At 38.6% G+C, this 18356-nt stretch overlaps 1 protein-coding gene across 4 annotated transcripts in view; it reads right to left on the bottom strand.

Moving 5' to 3' along the window:
• Tmem108 (transmembrane protein 108) overlaps positions 1-18356 on the bottom strand; it is a 347129-nt gene that overhangs the window by 164868 nt on the left and 163905 nt on the right. For 3 of the 4 annotated variants that reach the window (XM_010625470.3, XM_010625468.3, XM_010625472.3), the window contains one exon: positions 6233-6318. In XM_010625470.3, the coding sequence (XP_010623772.1) occupies positions 6233-6272 (40 nt within the window). In that variant the 5' untranslated portion in view covers positions 6273-6318. The remainder of the gene's footprint in view (positions 1-6232; positions 6319-18356) is intronic. The other variant, XM_019207664.2, reaches the window with a different exon arrangement.

Here is an 18356-nt window from a genome sequence, read left to right as displayed (position 1 = left end):
TTTTTTTTTTCAATCTTTATTAAGTTTTTGGTACATATTAGGTATACAATACAGTTAAATTTATCATTGGGATTTTGTGCCTTTACATGACTTATCTTGGTTCTTATTTTTCCCCCATTCCCCAGCCCTCCCTTCAAGTGTCTTGTCCAATTCTTTGTTCAGTATACCAAGAACCTGAAAAGATCACCTGGACACCAGAATCTGGCAATAACAGAATTAATGACATCTTGATTTGCTGAAATCTGGTACACTGAATTAAGCATTTACTGAATCTCATTACGAGTCGACCTCTAGATTAGAGACAGAGGAATAGATGATAAAATGGAGTCTCTATGCCTCCTTGATGACTGTAAGAAATCATAAGACAAGAAAGCAAGCACTGCCTCCTGAGACCTAAATATTTCATGGGGGGACCTAATGCCAGTTATGATGGCTGAAACACATGTGGCTATCTACTAGGTGGAAGTGTGTACGTGATCTAAAATGAGGAAGAGATGAGGGAGAGGCTGGAAAGGTAGTGAGGGACCAGACTGTTAAGTGCTAACCTAAGGAATTAAAATTTTTTCTTTAGGTTGGTAGTTTTCAAACATGACCCTTTTATATTCTTAAATTTTATTGTGGACTCCAAAAAGCTTCTGTTATTTGTATTATAAGCAGGGAAACAAAAAAGTTAACCCATTAAAAATAACAAAAAACCAATACATGTTAGTAATATGCTTTTAATGAAAAGCAACCATAATTTTCTTATAAAAATAGGTGGAATGCCACTGTAATCTCAGTTATATGGGAGGCTAAGGTGGAAAGATCACAAGGCTGAAGCTAGACTGGGTAACTTAGTGAGATCTTGTTTAAAAAAGGTGGTGGTGGTGGGGCTCAGGATGTAGCTCAGTGGGACAACATGTGCTTAGCATGTGTAAGGCCCTAAATTCAATTTCAAGTACTGAAAAAAAAATGGCGCTGTTTTATATTTTTGTAAATCTCTTTAATGTGGTTTTGGATTACGAGAGAACAGCTGGATCTTATACTAGCTGTTACATTCAGTCTGTTGAGATAAGTTATTTTGGTTGAAGTATATGAAAAATATTAGGTCTCATATAGATGGGTAGTACTTGGAAAAGGAAGGTCTTCAGACTTCTTGAAAAGGTCTCAGGGATCCTCACTGGTCCTTGGACCTCATCATGAGAACTGAAATTTTCAATAATACAAAACCACTGAAAGATTATCAGCAGATGGCAGGCATCTAATTTTGTTGTAATTCTAGGATGAATTAGAAGGAGGGGGCCTGAGACCAGGACAATAAGCAGGGGACAACAAAGAAGTTCTGTCCCAAGCAGAAATAATGAGGAAGCAGAGAACTGAATGGATTCACATGTTAGAGTCAGCAGGAACTGGTAATGGAAATGTACCCAGGGACAGAAAGTAAGTTAAGCATGACTTCAGGTATTGGGGGCTAGGAAATCCACAAGAATGGGGATGAGACAAGAGGGCATATAAGCCATGAGAAATGGTTTCTGGTGTCAGATGGACAGAGGAAAGAGATGAGGCAAAATAATTAAGGCCTGGAGGTTGCAGAACTATACAGCAGTTGTAAACATACACACACAGACAAACACCCTAGCCCACCCCTCCAAAAAAAATAAAAAATAAAAAAAGAATGATCTGGAATCCAGACCTATAACTCAGGGAGACCTAGACAAATGGACAGGCCTTGGGAAACATTGCCTATTTAAGCTGCTGATGTGGCTGCTTAAAATGATAAAAAATGTTTAAAATGATAGAAAAATAATTTTGCATTAAAAAGATAGTTAATTTCCTTAAAATTGAAAATATCCTTGAGAGTTAAGAAGAGAGGAGCTCCTTCACTCTTCCTAACCAATGAGCACACTTTGGCATTAATTAGTTCAGTCAAATTAATTTCCATCTTCATGAAACATAAGAGAACTGCAGATCACATGGCACAATAGGACAACTGGCCTCAGAAGATACCATGGTGGGACCTTGGGTTTATTAAAAGAATAGGATAAGCATGGAGGAAAAACAGAGAGCAGACATTAATCCCTTGTGGAAGATAGTATGACATGGATATTTCTAGTATAAAAAGTGGCTGGAGAGCAGAACAAAACCACTAGGTAGGTGGTGGGCAAGGTGCCCCTAGTATAGGACAGGGCGTGGTGGCATACACCTGTAATCTCAGTACTCAGGAACCTGAGGCAGGAGTACCGCCACTAGTTCAAGCCTAGCCTGAGCTACACAGTGAGATCTTGTCTCCAAAAAACTAAAAGAAGGGATAGTGTTGAAAAAGTACCAATGATAGTTTTCCCACTTTAACACATTTATGGTGGGGCCATAATTTGTATGTCTTGCTGCTGGGCAGCTCTGAACCACCAGTGGTACATTCATGGCTGTCTCACTGGGTGGCATGAGATAATCATGTATGTACTACTAGTAGTTCAAGTGGGTAGAAGCATGTTAAAATATTTTCAAAGGTTTTTGCTCAGTTCTAGAGATCAGGTGAGAAGCAAATTATGCCATCAGAAAACAAGTTCCAAGTGGAAATAACCTCTACACCCAATTAATTTCTCTTTATGCCTTGAAGAGACTCCAGAGGCAGATAATATGGGTGTGTTTGTGTGCATATCCATATGCATAATTCAAATCTGAGACTGAGACACAGTCTTCATGTCTCAGATAACAGTAACAGGAAAGGGAGTACATTTTTCCTTCTAAATTCCACAAGGTAGGGGCCCAAATGCACACTAGATTCTTTCTCATCCTCTTTGTGAGTGAGACAGGGACCTGCAGGCATTTCTCCGATTGAGCAGAGGGTTATTTTGCACAATCAGTCAGAATATACAGAGTATGTATGAGTGAACAAGTAGGGTACACTAATAATACTACAGAGCATAATTAAGAAACTCAAATATGTGAGTGTGGAGCAAACATTTAAGTTACTAAATGTAATTATTCCCTAACTCTAAGTATTCAAACAATTCTGATGTGAATAGATCTTGGTATACAAAGACTATATTTTCATAACATCATAATTATTCTTAGTTTTAACAATGAACAAAAAATTCCATACATAGCACCCAGGTAAAGAAAAATCACTCTCACTCATGATCTAGACAAAATGCCTTCTGGAGAGTGACATGTTCTTACAGGTTTGCAAGGATGTGCCTTTCCATTACTACTTTTTTCTTTTTTTAAACCAAACGGTGATGTGGCTTGGGAAAGGCAGGCTGGATTGTGCTGATTTCCACCTCTGCAAAACACAGTCAGTAATAATTAATGCCCCACTTGCCTTATAAAGTTGTTGTGAGGATCAAAGGATAGGAAAAAACTTTGTGACACAGAAGATTCCATATAAATGCGACAGTGAGGCTGCATCCATCACTTCTGGACAGGAAGGCCAACAAGGGAACTGTCACTCACTGTAGTCTTCTACATGCCCCATATCTCACCCTATACCACCATAAAATGGTCAAGTCGTGTCCCATTTTACATCAGAGTTTCCCTAAGGTTAAATAACTCACCTAAAGTAAGTTACCTAGAACGTGGTGGGGTTAGGATTTGAACTCTGAGCTCCTGGTTTGAAACCACATTATTAGCACTAACGTAAACCTAACTGATTTTATGGTTCTTAAAAGAAAAATCAATGACATCATTTTGTTTTTAAATATCCATAAAGGTTCTTATTGCCAGTCTCACCCCAAGCTTCAGTTGTTCCAAGGTATCATATAAAATGTATTAAACTTTCCCAGAGGGCTAAAGCTTGGGGATGAAATGCTCAAAACTGTGAGTGGATCCCACAAAATGAAAACATAGGCACAGAGTCAGTTCTAATTAAGTTTTTTTTTCAGGGCTGGGATTGAACCCAATAAAATAAAATATTAAAATATCAACTGCCCATGTTGCAAAGACTATATCCCTCAGCCCCAAAATGACACACAGCCATAGTGAGTATTGACTGTGACACTGATCCAGAGAGAGGCTGTTTTTTTTAAAGTTTCATCTAACAACAATAAAAGAATGTAAAATTTACTGATCATGAGTTACACTCATCCATCCATACCAGCCACAAGGAGGGGCCATACTGCTGATTTCTCCTGTATGTATTGGGGATACCGCAACAGGATTAAAAAAAAAAAGGGCATACAGGCAAGGGTCAGAGTGGCTTGGACATGAACTGAAATTCCGTCACTCATTGCATGGGTCTGCTGAGCCAGTCCTTAACTAATTCACCTGAAATACTTCTTCACTGAAGCTTGAAGCACTGGAACAAATGAGATGACTCATGGAAACAGATTAGCAAGCACTTGTGAGCACAGTAGGTCCTCAAGAGACAGGGGTTTCTATGCCTATTCATGGCAACTCACGAACTGGCTAGTGTCAACCAGCAATGTCTTTTTTTTTTTTTTGTTCGAGCAGAGGTACTTTCTGTGGTAGATTACAGATAATTACAAATTGTTATGCTCCTTCCTTTGAGAGGTGGAGCTTAATTCAATTCTCCTCGAATCAAGACTGATTTCAGCAAATTCCTTGGCCAGTACAAAGGGTATATAAGTAATTGCTATAGTTTAGCTATGCTTTTAATGATCCCTAAAATTTCACATGTTGAAATTTAATCCCTACTGTAAGGCAGTGAGAGGATGAGAACTTAATCTGGCTGTGATGTTTACAGGCAACATTTTTGAAAAGTGATTCAGGTTAGATAAAGCCATTGAGGTGAAGTCCCAGGACTGAAGGCTGGTAATTTTATAAGAAGAGGGAAAAAGACCACACATACACACACACACTCTCCTTGTCTCTTACCATGTGATGCTTTGTGTTATTCTGGTACTCTGCCAGCAAGAAGGGCATTCTCAGATGTGGCCCTTATATCTTGCATCTCCATAATAGTGAGACCAAACAGACATCTTTATAAAGTACTGCCTCAAGGATTTCGTTATAGTGCTTAAAAAGCTCACTAATGTCATATTGTTTTGGAACCTTCAACCTAGCCTCATAATGGCAAGCTGCCATGTAAGAAGTCTGGCTGCCTAGAAGACAGCATGCTGTGAGGAAGCGTAAGCTTGACATGTGAGAAGGCCTCAGGGAGAGAAACACTGGACCAGCCCCAGCTGCTCCAATCCTTGGCTGCTGGAGTCATTCCACCCAGATCCCATATACTGCATAGCAGAGACAGGGGTGTCTGCCAAGCCCTGCCCAAGCTGCAGATTCATGAGTATGATAAATGGTTTTTATTGCTTAAGCCATGAGGTTTTAGAGTAATTTGTCACATAACAGTGAATAACCAGAATAGTCAGTTTTTTTTTCCTAAATTAAAAGTGTTTTAAAATTATTTATATAGCATATTAAATGTGTGTTGATTCTTTAGTTTTCAAGTCTGCTTTGGACATGACAGAAACATTGTATTTGTGGACAATGTTAACATAGGCACAACATAATAACTGGCTACCAATGAAACACTTGAGTTATTATATTGTATATGCATGCCAATACTAAGAATGATTTAGTGAGGGTTGCTACCTATCGCCTAACCAGCAAAGAACTACCAACTCTGAGCTATCTATATATCCCAGCAAGTTTTGTAAACAAGGAATTCAAATATAGTTGATTTCTATGGTGGTTTCCAGCTCTTCTGATATTTGGGATTATTTCAAGTTGGAATCCTTTATAATTATTCACTTTAGAGGACAGACCCTGCCATAGTATAAAACTTGTCTCAAAACTGCAAAATAACTCACCCAATGCCCTTCAAATAATATATGATCTTAAAACATTATACAAACTTTGGGGTACACAATCAGCATAGATGAACTCAACAAACATTTTGCTGCCTCCTAATTTTCTATGCTGTTTTATCATTTCTTGTTTCTTTTACCACAAAGCCTGCCTTCCCTTCTCTGAAGGGTATGTGACCCTTATACGGGGAAGACTCTGTATTCTACTATAAAAGCAAAAGCAAAAACATTTTTGACAGGAATTTTCAAGTTAACTATGTTCAACACATCATGTTAGAATTATTATAATGGAATCTATATTACAACTGATGCCCAACACATTGGAATGACTTAATACATGGTATTCTATTCAGATGAAGCTGAGGGAAAATTTACTGTTCTTTTTCACTGACTCAACCCCGGTCTTTTTCCAGGAAGTGTATGTTTCTGGCACTTTGCAAGCAGTAACACTGGTATATTCTAGGAAAGAAGATGTGTTATGAACTTACTTAACAGTTGGCAATAGAGGGCCTGTAAACTTCTCTTCATGGTATCATCTGGTCCTGCTTATCGTCCAGTTTATTCATGATTCTGTCTAGGAAAACAGGAGAAAAAAATTGTTACATCCAGGGAACAGAATTTATAATCAGATAGATCTCCACTCAACATGAGCTTGGTTGTAAAGTCTAAAACACTTTCATCTGGGAAAAGGAAAAAAAACAAATTTCTTTAATCCATTCCTGCAAAGGTGGTCACAAAAATAAAAGGAAAAGAACCAGAAAGCTTCACCATACTTGAAATTGTATTATTTAAAATAACCTTTTATCATTTTTATTACAAAATATAGAACTGGTATGGAATATTTAGAAAGTACTAACAGCAGTGGACCAAGCAGTCATAAGCAGGTTAGTGACTGTCTACAGAATGCTTGGGATATGGCAATATGTATGATACTAAAAAAATATGTAATAAGTAATGGTGGATAAATTAACAACTCAATGATCAAGTAATGACACAGTCATGGCACAGTCAGGGACCACATGGTGGTAGCAAAAAAGAATCTTGGGCCCATGTCTGCTAGTCATTAAAGGCATGATTTGTATTTTCTTTTGGGATAGTCAGGGATTTAAAAACATTTTTTTTTTTTTTTTTGGTATCGGGGATTGAACTTGGGACTTTGCACTTGTGAAGCAGGCAGCAGCACCACTGAGCTAAATCCCCAGCCCTTAAAAATCATTTTTGCTATAAACTGTGACCCTTCCCTTGGGCTTACATATGTCCAACAGTTAACTAAAAGCAGAAAAAAGCTTTTTAAATATTCTTTGTTACTGTAAATCTTGGGTCAAATTTCTTCACAGATTTGCGGGGGGTATGTTGATCATTTAGGGAGTGTGTTTTTAGGACCTGGCAAGACAGGGTTGATTAGTCCGGAATTTATAGGATCTCATTCCCTTTCAAGACTGAGGATACCAAGATAAGAGGTTTACAGGGATATGCAACTATACCTAGAAGCCTCCAGCCATTGTCCTAAGCCTGTGATTACCTGGATTTCAGGGAAGATGGATCCTTACATGACTGAGACCACCACAATAAGAGATAATCCTTTCCTGGGAATGAAACCAGCCCTCAACAATCAAGATTCCAGAACTCTGATACTAGGACTGAGAGAATGATCAATGGGAAGCCAGCCCATCAGCTAGTCCTGAAATGCTGGCCTCCTGCCTTAGTGGGTAGGCTATTCTCAACCTCCGTATCAGGGTGTGCCCAACCAGCTACCTAAGCCTGAGTCCTTTCCTGTTATCCTTGTAAACTTTCCAATTAAAGCTTTTTTCCCCCGTAAAATTGTGCTTTCTTTTTAATTTCCATTTTTACTAAAGCAGAGACCCAGAGCTAACCAGCAATAGTAAGAAAAGAATAAAACAGTAATAGTAGTTTATTTTGTTTAAGGGAACATAAGCCCCTCTATCATCTCTGGAAATGCTTAGAAGTTTTTGAAAAAGTGATAGATTTTCCACAATACATGGAAATAGAGCCATTTTATTCAGCTATCAAAGAAACACTTGCATTTGTAAATCTGGGGGACTTAGGATCATTTGGGTTACTCAGAGCTATCCCAACTAGAAGCATGATATGGTCTAGTATTTATTCAAAATTTATCTTTATGGGCTGGGAATTTAGCTCAGTGGTGCTGCATCTGCCTCACAAATGCAAGGTCCTGAATTCAATCCCCAGTGCCTTTACTTAGATCTTTACTTAGATCCTTCCCTGGCTTTTTGTAGTGGTTTTCTTTCATTTATATTCTACATTCTTATCAAGTTCATACCTAGGAATTTTATATTTATTTTTGCTACTGTGATGGAATTTCTGTTTCTGTTATATTATCTAATTTCCTCATGAAAATGACTGAGCTTTGTATATTCATTGTGTGATCTAACTAAACTCACTGTTTTTATAAGGCTTTCTTAGCTGAGTCTCTTGGGTCACCTGTGCTGCATTGAAAAGGCAGTGGGCCATAATTAAATGATATCAAAAGCCTCTTTTTAAACATACAGTAGGAAACATTAACTGCATCAGTATGGTCCCCTCAGGAAATAACTGAAAAGCTCCAAGGATTATAAGTAGTTTCTGGGATGGAGTTATAAGAAAGTAAAAGATTTTTTAGCCAAAAGGACTGAGGAATAGAAAAAACAAGTCAGCTTTACAGACCCAGGGTCCAGTAAGAAAAAGTCAGTAAGGCCACCCCAGTGTTTCCAGACTCTATGCCCAAACCCCCTAAGACTCAGACACCAAGGCCACCCACCTCTTGGTCCAGGTACCAGGCCAGACTGCCCACAAATTCTAGGAGCATGCCTTCTCACAGACCACATCTGGATGGCCTGCCCTAGATCTCTGCACAGCCAGTGAAAGGCTTTTCCAAAGAATGACAATTTGCAAAACGTGGGGGAAAAAAATCCATTTTGTCAAACATGCAGACACCATACACAACAAGGACCATGAACTATCACAAACATGATACCATCAAACAGAAAAATGAAGCACCAGAAATGACTCTAAAAATGGAAATTTATGAACTGACAAATACTTCAAATAATTACTTTAGCTGAACATGATAGACTTCATGAAAATTAAAAAATACTACAAAACAATAATGATCAAAATGAGAACTTCATAGGATAAAGTTATAAAAAGATTCTAGAGCTTTATAAAAAGGGACAAAGGGGAAGGGGAAATGGAAGGGGTAAGGGAAAGGAAAGAAGGGAATGGAATTAATATGAGAAAATGAAAATAATGGAAACAAAGTCTTTTTAGATAGGGAGGGAGGAAGGGGTTGAAGGGAGGGCAGGGGAATGGAGAAAAAAATAAGAACTAAGATTGATTATGTAAAGGTACAAATTTCCAAAATGAATTTCATTATACTGCATACATTAAATGTACCAATAAAATTAATTTTTAAAAATTCTAGAGCTTAAAAATATAATGGATGAAATGAAAAAATGCAACAGATTGCGAACAGCAGAATTCATCAGGTAGACAAAAGAATTTGTGAACTTCATGAATGATTGTTTGAAAATATAGTCAGGTGAGGAAAAAAAATGAAAAGAAATTAAAGCTTACAGAAGTGGGGGAAGTATAAAATTCTGGAATTATAGGACCTTAAGAAGAAGAAAAGAAAGACAAAGGATCAGAACCTTATGACTTAAAGGAAGAATAGAAACATTTCCCACTCTGGATAAAGACATAAGTGATAATAAAAGGTAAAGAGAAGATCCTGAAACAAAGCAAATATAAAGATATTCTAATAAGGCTAACAGTAGGTTTCTCAGTAGAAACACAGGTTAGATAAGAATGGGATGATAGCTGGGCACGGTGGCGCATGCCTATAATCCCGGCACTTGGGAGGCTAAGGAAGGAGGATCACTGAGTTCGAGACCGGCCTGGGCTACATGGTGAGTTCCAGTGCATTCCGAACTACATAGTGAGACCCTGTCTCAAAAAACCAACCAACCAAACAAACAAACAAAGAATGGGACGATATGTTCAAACTGCTGAAAGGAAAAAAGTATGCCAGCCAAGAATATTATACTTGACAAAATATCCTTCAGAAGTGAAGGTGAGATAGAGACTTTCCCAGACAAAATCTAAGGGAACTCATTGCTATCAAACTTTTCTTTAGGAATGCTAAACGTAATTCTTAAGTTAAAAGAAAACAGATTACAGAAACTAATAAAGTATTCTCTAAATAATGAAAAAAAGAGTAAGATAAGACTATAAGAGCGAGAAGCAATTTAAATATGTTCAGGGACCATTTTCATCTCCAGAATTAAGGACTATTTTAATGTTACATCATTGCCTTTTCTCTTTTACTTTCCTTTTTAGTTTTATTTTAGGATTCCCTATTTTTAATGTTCATACAGAGATTTCTTTAACCGAAATACCGAATAGTTTCTTTGGTGTGAAAAACTATAATAGTACACAGGATCCTAATGAGATAATTAATAAAGTAAAATAGGAAGTCAAGGGCTAAAGATGTAGGGAAAGTGGGAAGGGTGGGGAAAAGGTAATAAGGGAGAGGAAAAAATATGAGAAACTGAAAAAATGGAAATAAAGTGTTTGTAAATGGGGAGGGGAGGAGGGTGTGAAGGGAGGGCAGGGACAAGGGGAAAAATGAGAACCAAGACCTATTATGTAAAGGTACAGAATTCCAATGATGAATGTAATTGTATTGTATACCTAGATTGTACCAATAAACTCAATAAAAAGAAAAAAAAAGGAAATAATGCTAATTAGTACCGTGAAAATATATGAAAGTATATGTGAAAATCACATCTTTAGTATGAAGATTAAAAGACAAACATTTGAGAATAGTAACAATAATTTGTTGAGATATATAATATGAAATGATAGAAATTGTGACATCAAAAAGTAAAATGTAGACGGAGATTAAAAGCGTAGATTTTTTAATAGGATCAAAGTTAAATTGTTATTAGGTCAAAATAATCTGTTATAATTATAAGATGTTTTATGTAAGCTTCATGATAACTAAAAAGCAAAAACCTACAGCAGATACACAAAAGATAAAAGTAAAAAATCAAAGCGTATCAGCAATATATATCAACTAGTCACAAAAGAAGGTAAGAGATAAAGGAGGAACACATGATCTATAAAACGGCCAGACAACAGTAAAATGGCAATCATAATTCTGTGAAAGAATAAGAAATATATTGCTCTCTTATCCCAGTCTCTGAAACAAAGCTTCTAAAACTTGTAATTTCTTGAGTGACAGTGGTGCTAGAAGAATCTTCTGTTCTAATAGCTGGTTTCTGTACCAGTTTATGACTACAACTCCTAAGACCTGGGTAATTTCCAGGGACATTTGACACAGAGCTCTTAAATCCCTTGGATTTCTAGGTGATAGGAATTTCTTCTGTTCTAAGAGGTGACTTTTGGTAGGCTCACGAATGGGGACTGGTCACCAGAAAGACCAAGTCATGATCATAAATTTGGTGCTTTCAACTATCCATTCCCCCCCACCCAGTACTGGAAATCGAACTCAGGACCTTGAGCTTGCCAGGCAGGTGCAGTGCCACTGAGCTAAATCTCTAGCCCCTACCCTCCATTCTTCAGAGAGAAAAAAGTGGCTGTAAATGAAATTAACAAGTGATCATGCCTATGTGATGAAAGCCTGAACTATGGGGTCTGGTGAGGTCCTAGGTTGGCAAACACAAACACACTGAAATATTGGAATCGAACTCAGGACCTTGAGCTTGCCAGGCAGGTGCAGTGCCACTGAGCTAAATCTCTAGCCCCTACCCTCCATTCTTCAGAGAGAAAAAAGTGGCTGTAAATGAAATTAACAAGTGATCATGCCTATGTGATGAAAGCCTGAACTATGGGGTCTGGTGAGGTCCTAGGTTGGCAAACACAAACACACTGAAATATTGGTGAGAGAGAGAGAGAGATGCAGAGAGAGAGACAGAGAGAGAGAGAGAGAGAAGAGAGAGAGAGAGAGAGAGGGAGAGAGAGGGGGGGGGAAGGGAAAACAGCTAGCGAGAGGGCAAGTGGCTCCGGACATGAATCCACCCTTCCAGGTCACACCCCTAGTGACTCTCCGCCCCCACCAGGCCCCACCTTCTAACAGCACTGATAGGTAGAGCACCCCATGATCCAACACCCTTCCACCTGCAAACACATGAGCTTTTGGGGGACATTTAGACCTGAACCATGACAACAGTCCGAGACGCTCTAACCTGGACCACCTCTGGAAAGTCACCTCCCCCATGGAACTTGGTATACTCATGGGCATGAAGAACGCTACACCACAAGACTGAATTTCCTGCTCGTGTTGCAGAGCAACTATTCAGCAAACTGTGAAATCTCAATAGAACATCCTAAAAATGTAACGTTTTGGAGAGGGACGAAAAAAAGGCAAAAATGTAAAGTGAGACTTGGAGACTGCTGGAAACTTCCAGCTAAGCCTTCCTTAACAGACCGATTAGGCTCCTGCTCTGTGTCAGAGCATGTGACAGATATGAGGATTACACCCATGTGGAAGAGGCGTAAGCCCTGCTCTCTTCCAGCTTACAGCGTGCGAGAAGCACAGCCAGAAAAGAAGCATATCCTTGACTCAGCAGGACTGTGAAGGTGTGGTAGAAGAGAGAGAGAGAGAGAGAGAGGGAGAGGGAGAGGGAGAGGGAGAGGGAGGCAAAAAAGGTATAATCCAGTGCGGACACTATCTAAAAGTGTACCTTTACTTAGTATAATTGTCTTAGATATTTTATTTGTTCTTTGGTCTATTACTCTGTTTTCAAACTTTATATATGACAATTAACTTTATAGGGTTTTATAAGATAAAGTAATCTGATGCTGGAAAAATAAAAGGGGTGGAGAGAAGTGGAGAAAAAAGTGAATTGTATTAAGTACATGTACCAATTTCCTACAATAAATGTAATCAATAGGTACTTCAAATATGTACTAAAACATTTTTCAAAATGATGGGATAAATGTGAAGCCAGGAGTAGTGTGAGGGGAATTAATAGGAATAGCTTTTTCACAGTAATAATTAAAAAATAAATATTCACCATATTTTTAGATCACACTATTTATTATCTGGCTATTCATTAGTATCATTTATTATAATTTTCATAATAAGCTGGCAAGTGAAAGTTAAGTTTCTTCCCAAGTTCTATTAACTGCTCCAGCAAATAGGTCAAACCCAGAGAAGGGTAGTGGGAACCCTGATTTACAGAGAATTGGTCAGAAGTACAGGTGACAAAGCACTTCTTGTCATAAGAATTAAAGTCTCATCAAAAGACATGGCTGAAAGGAATAAAAAAGATACCAGTATATGCTTCCCTCAAAAGATTTATTTTACCTTTAAGAAAAAAATAGATTGAAAATAAAGAGATGGAAAAATATATTTTCTGCAAATAGAAATGAAAGAAAGTAGAACTAGTTAGATAAAAGAGACTTGAAGCTAAAAATTGTTAAAAAGAGACAAAGGTAGCCAATATTTAATAATATGTGGTCAATTCATCACAAGTTTGTAATAAATTTAAGTATGTATGCACCCAACATTGTGGCACCTCAATACATGAAGAAAATATTAGTAGATATGAAGAAAGAGAAAGACTGTAACAGAATAACAGTATGAGTCTTCAATACACTCACTTTTAGCAATGGACAGATCATCCAGACAGAAAATCAATAAAGAAACATTGACAAATTACATTTTAGTTTAGACTAAGTGGATCTAACTAACAAAGATGATATACAGAACATTCCATCCAGCAGAAGCAGAATATACTTTTGGGGGTGATAATGGGTATTGAACTCAGGGACTTCACACTGTGCTACATCCCTAGCACTCTCCTTTTTAATTTTAATTTTAATTTTAATTTTGAGGCAAAGTCCTGCTAATTTGTTGTTGCCCAGGCTGGTCCTGGACTGGAGATCTACTTAGTCTAAACTAAAATGTAATTTGTCAGTGTTCCTTTATTGACAAGAGTTCTAGGATTATAGGCATGCCTTTTTGAAGCTGACAGTCTAACCTCTGATTTTTCCTGGAGAAGGTTCCATATGTGCTTGAGAAGAATAAGTATTCTGCACATGTGGAATCTTCTCCAGGATAGATAAGAGGTTAGGCCACAGATTAAGTGTGAACCATTTTACAAGACTGAAATCATAGCAAGTATATTGTCTGACCTCAGTGATATTAAATTATAAATCAGGAACAGGAGGAATTTCAGGAAATTTATAAGTAAAATTGTTTACAATTAAACAACATGCTCCTGAAAAATGGGTCAAAAAATTAAAAGGAAGTTAAAATGTATATTGAGAAAAATGAAAACGGACATACAATATACCAAAACTTATGAGATAAAACAAAACAAATATTAGAAGAAAAATTTAGGTAGATTCTAGATGACTGAATAAAGGCACCCAGCACCACTTACCTCCTCCTCGACAAAGAAGCACTGGAAGTACAGGTGTAATGGCATTTTTAGTCAAACTGTTCTTATACAGAGCTTTATTAACACGGGAATATCCTTCACTTCCACACAGAAATAGGTGTTCTCTCTTGTTTTTCTTGAAATCTGAGTCCTATCTTTTAAATTTTTGTATAAGAAATATTTCACTTTCCTCCAAACCTATGATCAACCATGTAGATACAATTATAGTGACTATCCCTTTGTCTCGATTACGGGAGTGTTAGGGAATAGTAAGGATCATGGTGAGCTAGAAAACAAATAGGAATGCAGTTTTTGTGGTTCCATTCAACTGTTAGTAGGAAGACAGATTTTTTCTTATTTTCTTGAAGACATGAAAAATTCTCTTAAAATTTCCCCCTAAATTTTTAAGGGAAGCAAGCCATCTAGGCATTAGACAGAATCACCTAATTTAAAAGACTAGATAAAGAGGGTGTGTGGCCTCTGACGTAGGTCTCCTGTTGCAGAACCTGGAGGTTGCTTCCCCAGCACACCGTGGGGCAGAATGTGTGCCAGTGGAGTGACAGCTCTGAGAGAGGAAGCATTGCTGAGTCTTCCGGCCACGCTAGTCCCACCTCTCCAAAAATACACTTTAAAGGACAGAGAACACCTTCAGCAGAGCTCTTTTCCTCTGTCTCCTTCATGTTTCCCTCTCAGAAAGACAGAACAAAGAGGAAGCTGTCAGATCCACTGAGATGCTGATTCCAAACAGCAAGGCAAAAAACTGTTCATCTTCTGCTATAAAAGGGAATCAATTAATGTGAATTGTGCTGGAGGACTGAGAAGTAATTGCTTCAAGAAGCAGGCTGGAGTCTATTTGCATTTTCTTGGGGAGGGTGCTCTGCTGTCCATAGCCATTGAAGTCAGCAATGGGTAAAAATAGTGTCAGGAGCTGGAGGCTTATTAGAACGACACAGACCTTCTTCCGGCATTAAGGTGTATTGGGACCATTTATCTCAACTGAGGAGACAGGAAGGTGCTTGTGCGAGGTGAAGCATACATAGCACACTTCCTCTTTTACAGTTTTGGTGATACAGACTGAATACTGGGTCCGGGAATTAAATGGTATTGAAGAAATGCCAAATATTGAAGAAGTCCGCTCTATCATCTTGACTGCAGTGTTTATGGAAAAGATTACTTCTTGTTCACAGCAACTTACTCATTTTTCTCTTGTAGTGCCTGAAAAATATCTTCAGAAATTGAATCTAGGTTCCTAAAAATATGTGTTTTTACTTTAAGGGGTAGGCATTTGTCCTGAAAGATATACTGATGTTTTCTGAGCAGAAAGGGAGGCAAGGCCATATAAAGTAGGTAAAACTCTTACTAGAATGTTTTACATATGGAAGGAATAAACCGAAGAGATGTGCTCTGAACAAGTAACACATTTTAGTGTGTGAACTTATCCATAATATCATAGTCAATGGTCAGTTTTAATTGTGACCCTTAACCTCAGGCTCTCTTGAACTTGGATGAAGATATTTAATTTATGGTCCTACTTTAATCTTTCAAATTTCATAATTTACCTAACGTTGTTCTACAGGAGAGGTGGTCTGTTGAATGCATAGCTGGAATAAAGTATGATAAAAGGAAAACATCTGGCCGATACAAGTTTGAGCCAATATGGACAGTTAATAGCCAGCACCTGAAGAGTCTTGAGTAAGCACTGATTAGACCTGTGCAGAAAAGCTTGGTCCCCACAGTGAAGTTCATGACACTTCAGGCATTTCGTATGAGCTTCATTTTTATGTTTTGTGCCAGGAGGGATGAATAAAGGAATACATTGAACCACAGTTGTGAAGGCTTAAATGGCTTGAAATGTTTATACTGATAATTCTACCTTGCTATGATGACTAGCTCAGATAGAAGAAATACCAAGAAGTATGAAGACTGACAGTTCTTCAAACTGGCTAATAGTCAGAATCTATTTTTAAAAATAGATCCTAGGTTTTTCCCTCAAAAATTTGAATTCCCAAGTTCTGGGATGGGACAATTTTGCCGTTATTATTAGTTAGCTTTGGAAACCAAAAATGGAATCTAGATGTTCTAAGTGAACATCAGAACATGAAAGGATCACACCAATGTCCATGTCACACCTCATGCTACATCAAGAAAACTGTATTTCCAGAATGAAGGAGACAAGTTTCCAAGTGAGTTGGCTGTGCAGCTGGGTGGAGAACCTAGGTACTTGCCCCATCTTCAGAATACTAGAGCTGCAGTGAGGCAAGGCTCATTTATTCTCTTTCCTGAAAGTGGCAGTTTGATGAGATATGGGGGGAGTAGGATGAGAAATGAAACCACATTTGCATGTTATATTCAAAACAGAAAAGGAATGAGTCAGTGTTTCTCAAATATTTAGATTCACTGCCTCTCCTGCAATTTCAGTTTCTAGCAGTATGAGCTCCTGGTGGTTTCTCACCCAACCTCTAACTCTGATGATTCTCTTACTGTCCCTGCTCCTGGCTTCACAGGAAAGCGTGGAAGACTGAGGTCATAATGACTGACATGGAGAGAGACAGGTTCAGGGAGAGAAGACTGTGTCTGAAGCCAAACACAGACTGAGAGCCTGGCATGAACTAAAACCACAAAACTTCAAACTGCTTCTCTAGAAGGTGGAGTAAAGGCGCCTTTTTATAAAGACGACATTGTGAGGGACATAGACTGTGGGGCTGAGGAATGCTTATTCTCAGTGAAAGCAACAAGGGAGAGCATCCCTTCTCCTGTCACGGACCACGGCCAGGATACAGACAGCAGAGAAGGGAGATACAGTACACCCAACAGCAAGCCAGGAGGTCAATTTCTTTGAAAAATACTGAGTCCTGAAATGTAGCAGGCACCATGCCAGTAGCAGGTGCTAGTTCTGTGGACAAAAGCAAGTGATATACAATCTTTGTTCTCAAAGAGCTTATAGTTTAGCAGGAGCAGAGACATCTTGTCAAAAATCACACTACAGCAAGAAGTGGCCCGCATACTTGTATTAGAAATTACTATTATCGTAAATTATATCAGGGCAAATTAGAAGATGTGTCACCCTCCAGGATTCTCCCTATTTGAACACAGGTATAATGCATATGCTGCAGGGTAGTTCTGAGAATGAAATGATAACACCACATGGAATGGTACATGTGCAGCAGAGAAGAAGCACAATAAACTTGTCCCACCACTTCAGAAAAAGGAAAAATGATACACCCTGGAGAGTGACAAGATAAAGTTTCTGAGGGAGGTGGAATCTGAGCTAAGACTTGGAGGTTATGTAGAATTCTGACAGGTAGAAATGGAAAACGTAAAGCAGAAGTGAGGCAGGAGGGTGAGGATGAGTATATGAAACATATGATGCTCCACTGGCTGCTGTAAAACTCCTCAATACTGCAATTTGGAATGCAGTGTTACTGGCTCTCTGGACAAAGTTTTCATTTGCTGGTGGAGGGTAGGATATATGCAGGAGAGGACAAGACCAACAGGAAAGCCTCAGGTAGTTGGGAAGTACAGAGATGGACCCTGGGCCCCTAAAACTCAATCTCCCCAGACCCATATAATAAAATGTCTACTAACCATGAGACAGCTGGAGAGCCACTATCTCAGAAGACCTCTAGCCCGCTGCAGGACTCAATCATCTCCACGGATTAGACACCGTTATATGTCTACCGCTAGGTGGCACCAAACCCAAATTTAGACCTGGATAGGTTCACAGGTGCAACTGGATCCTCAACACTCCAGGTGGTTAGACTAGCTGAGCCCTCATCATTTCGTTAACTTCACAGCACGGTAAGCACGTGGTTTATAACACTGGTTCTCTAAGTATGGTATTCACACCTCTAGAAGCACCAGGAACTTGACAAAAATGCAAATTACCAGGCTTTATCAGATCCACTGAGTCAGAAACTCTAGGGGTGGGAACTAAAAATCTGTGCTTCAACAGGCCCTTCCCCCAGATACGTGATAAAGGTACAAATCCCTGATATTTGCATGTTACTGGGCCCCAGAATTTCTGGTATGGCAGTGTTTTACTGCACAACTGTGACCTTGGACATACCATTTACATCTTCAGAGGACCAATAAAATGAGAAATACTTATCTCCAAGACCCTCTTTTCTCTTTTCTTCCCTCCCTCCCTCCCCCTCCCTCTCTGCTTCCCTCCCTGCTTCCCTCC

This window comes from Fukomys damarensis, unplaced genomic scaffold (assembly GCF_012274545.1).
Source record: "Fukomys damarensis isolate Sample0158 unplaced genomic scaffold, DMR_v1.0_HiC HiC_scaffold_37, whole genome shotgun sequence".
NCBI lineage: Eukaryota > Metazoa > Chordata > Mammalia > Rodentia > Bathyergidae > Fukomys > Fukomys damarensis.
Note: the sequence above shows the minus strand (reverse complement) of the source record. Positions and strands in the feature narration are given on the sequence as shown.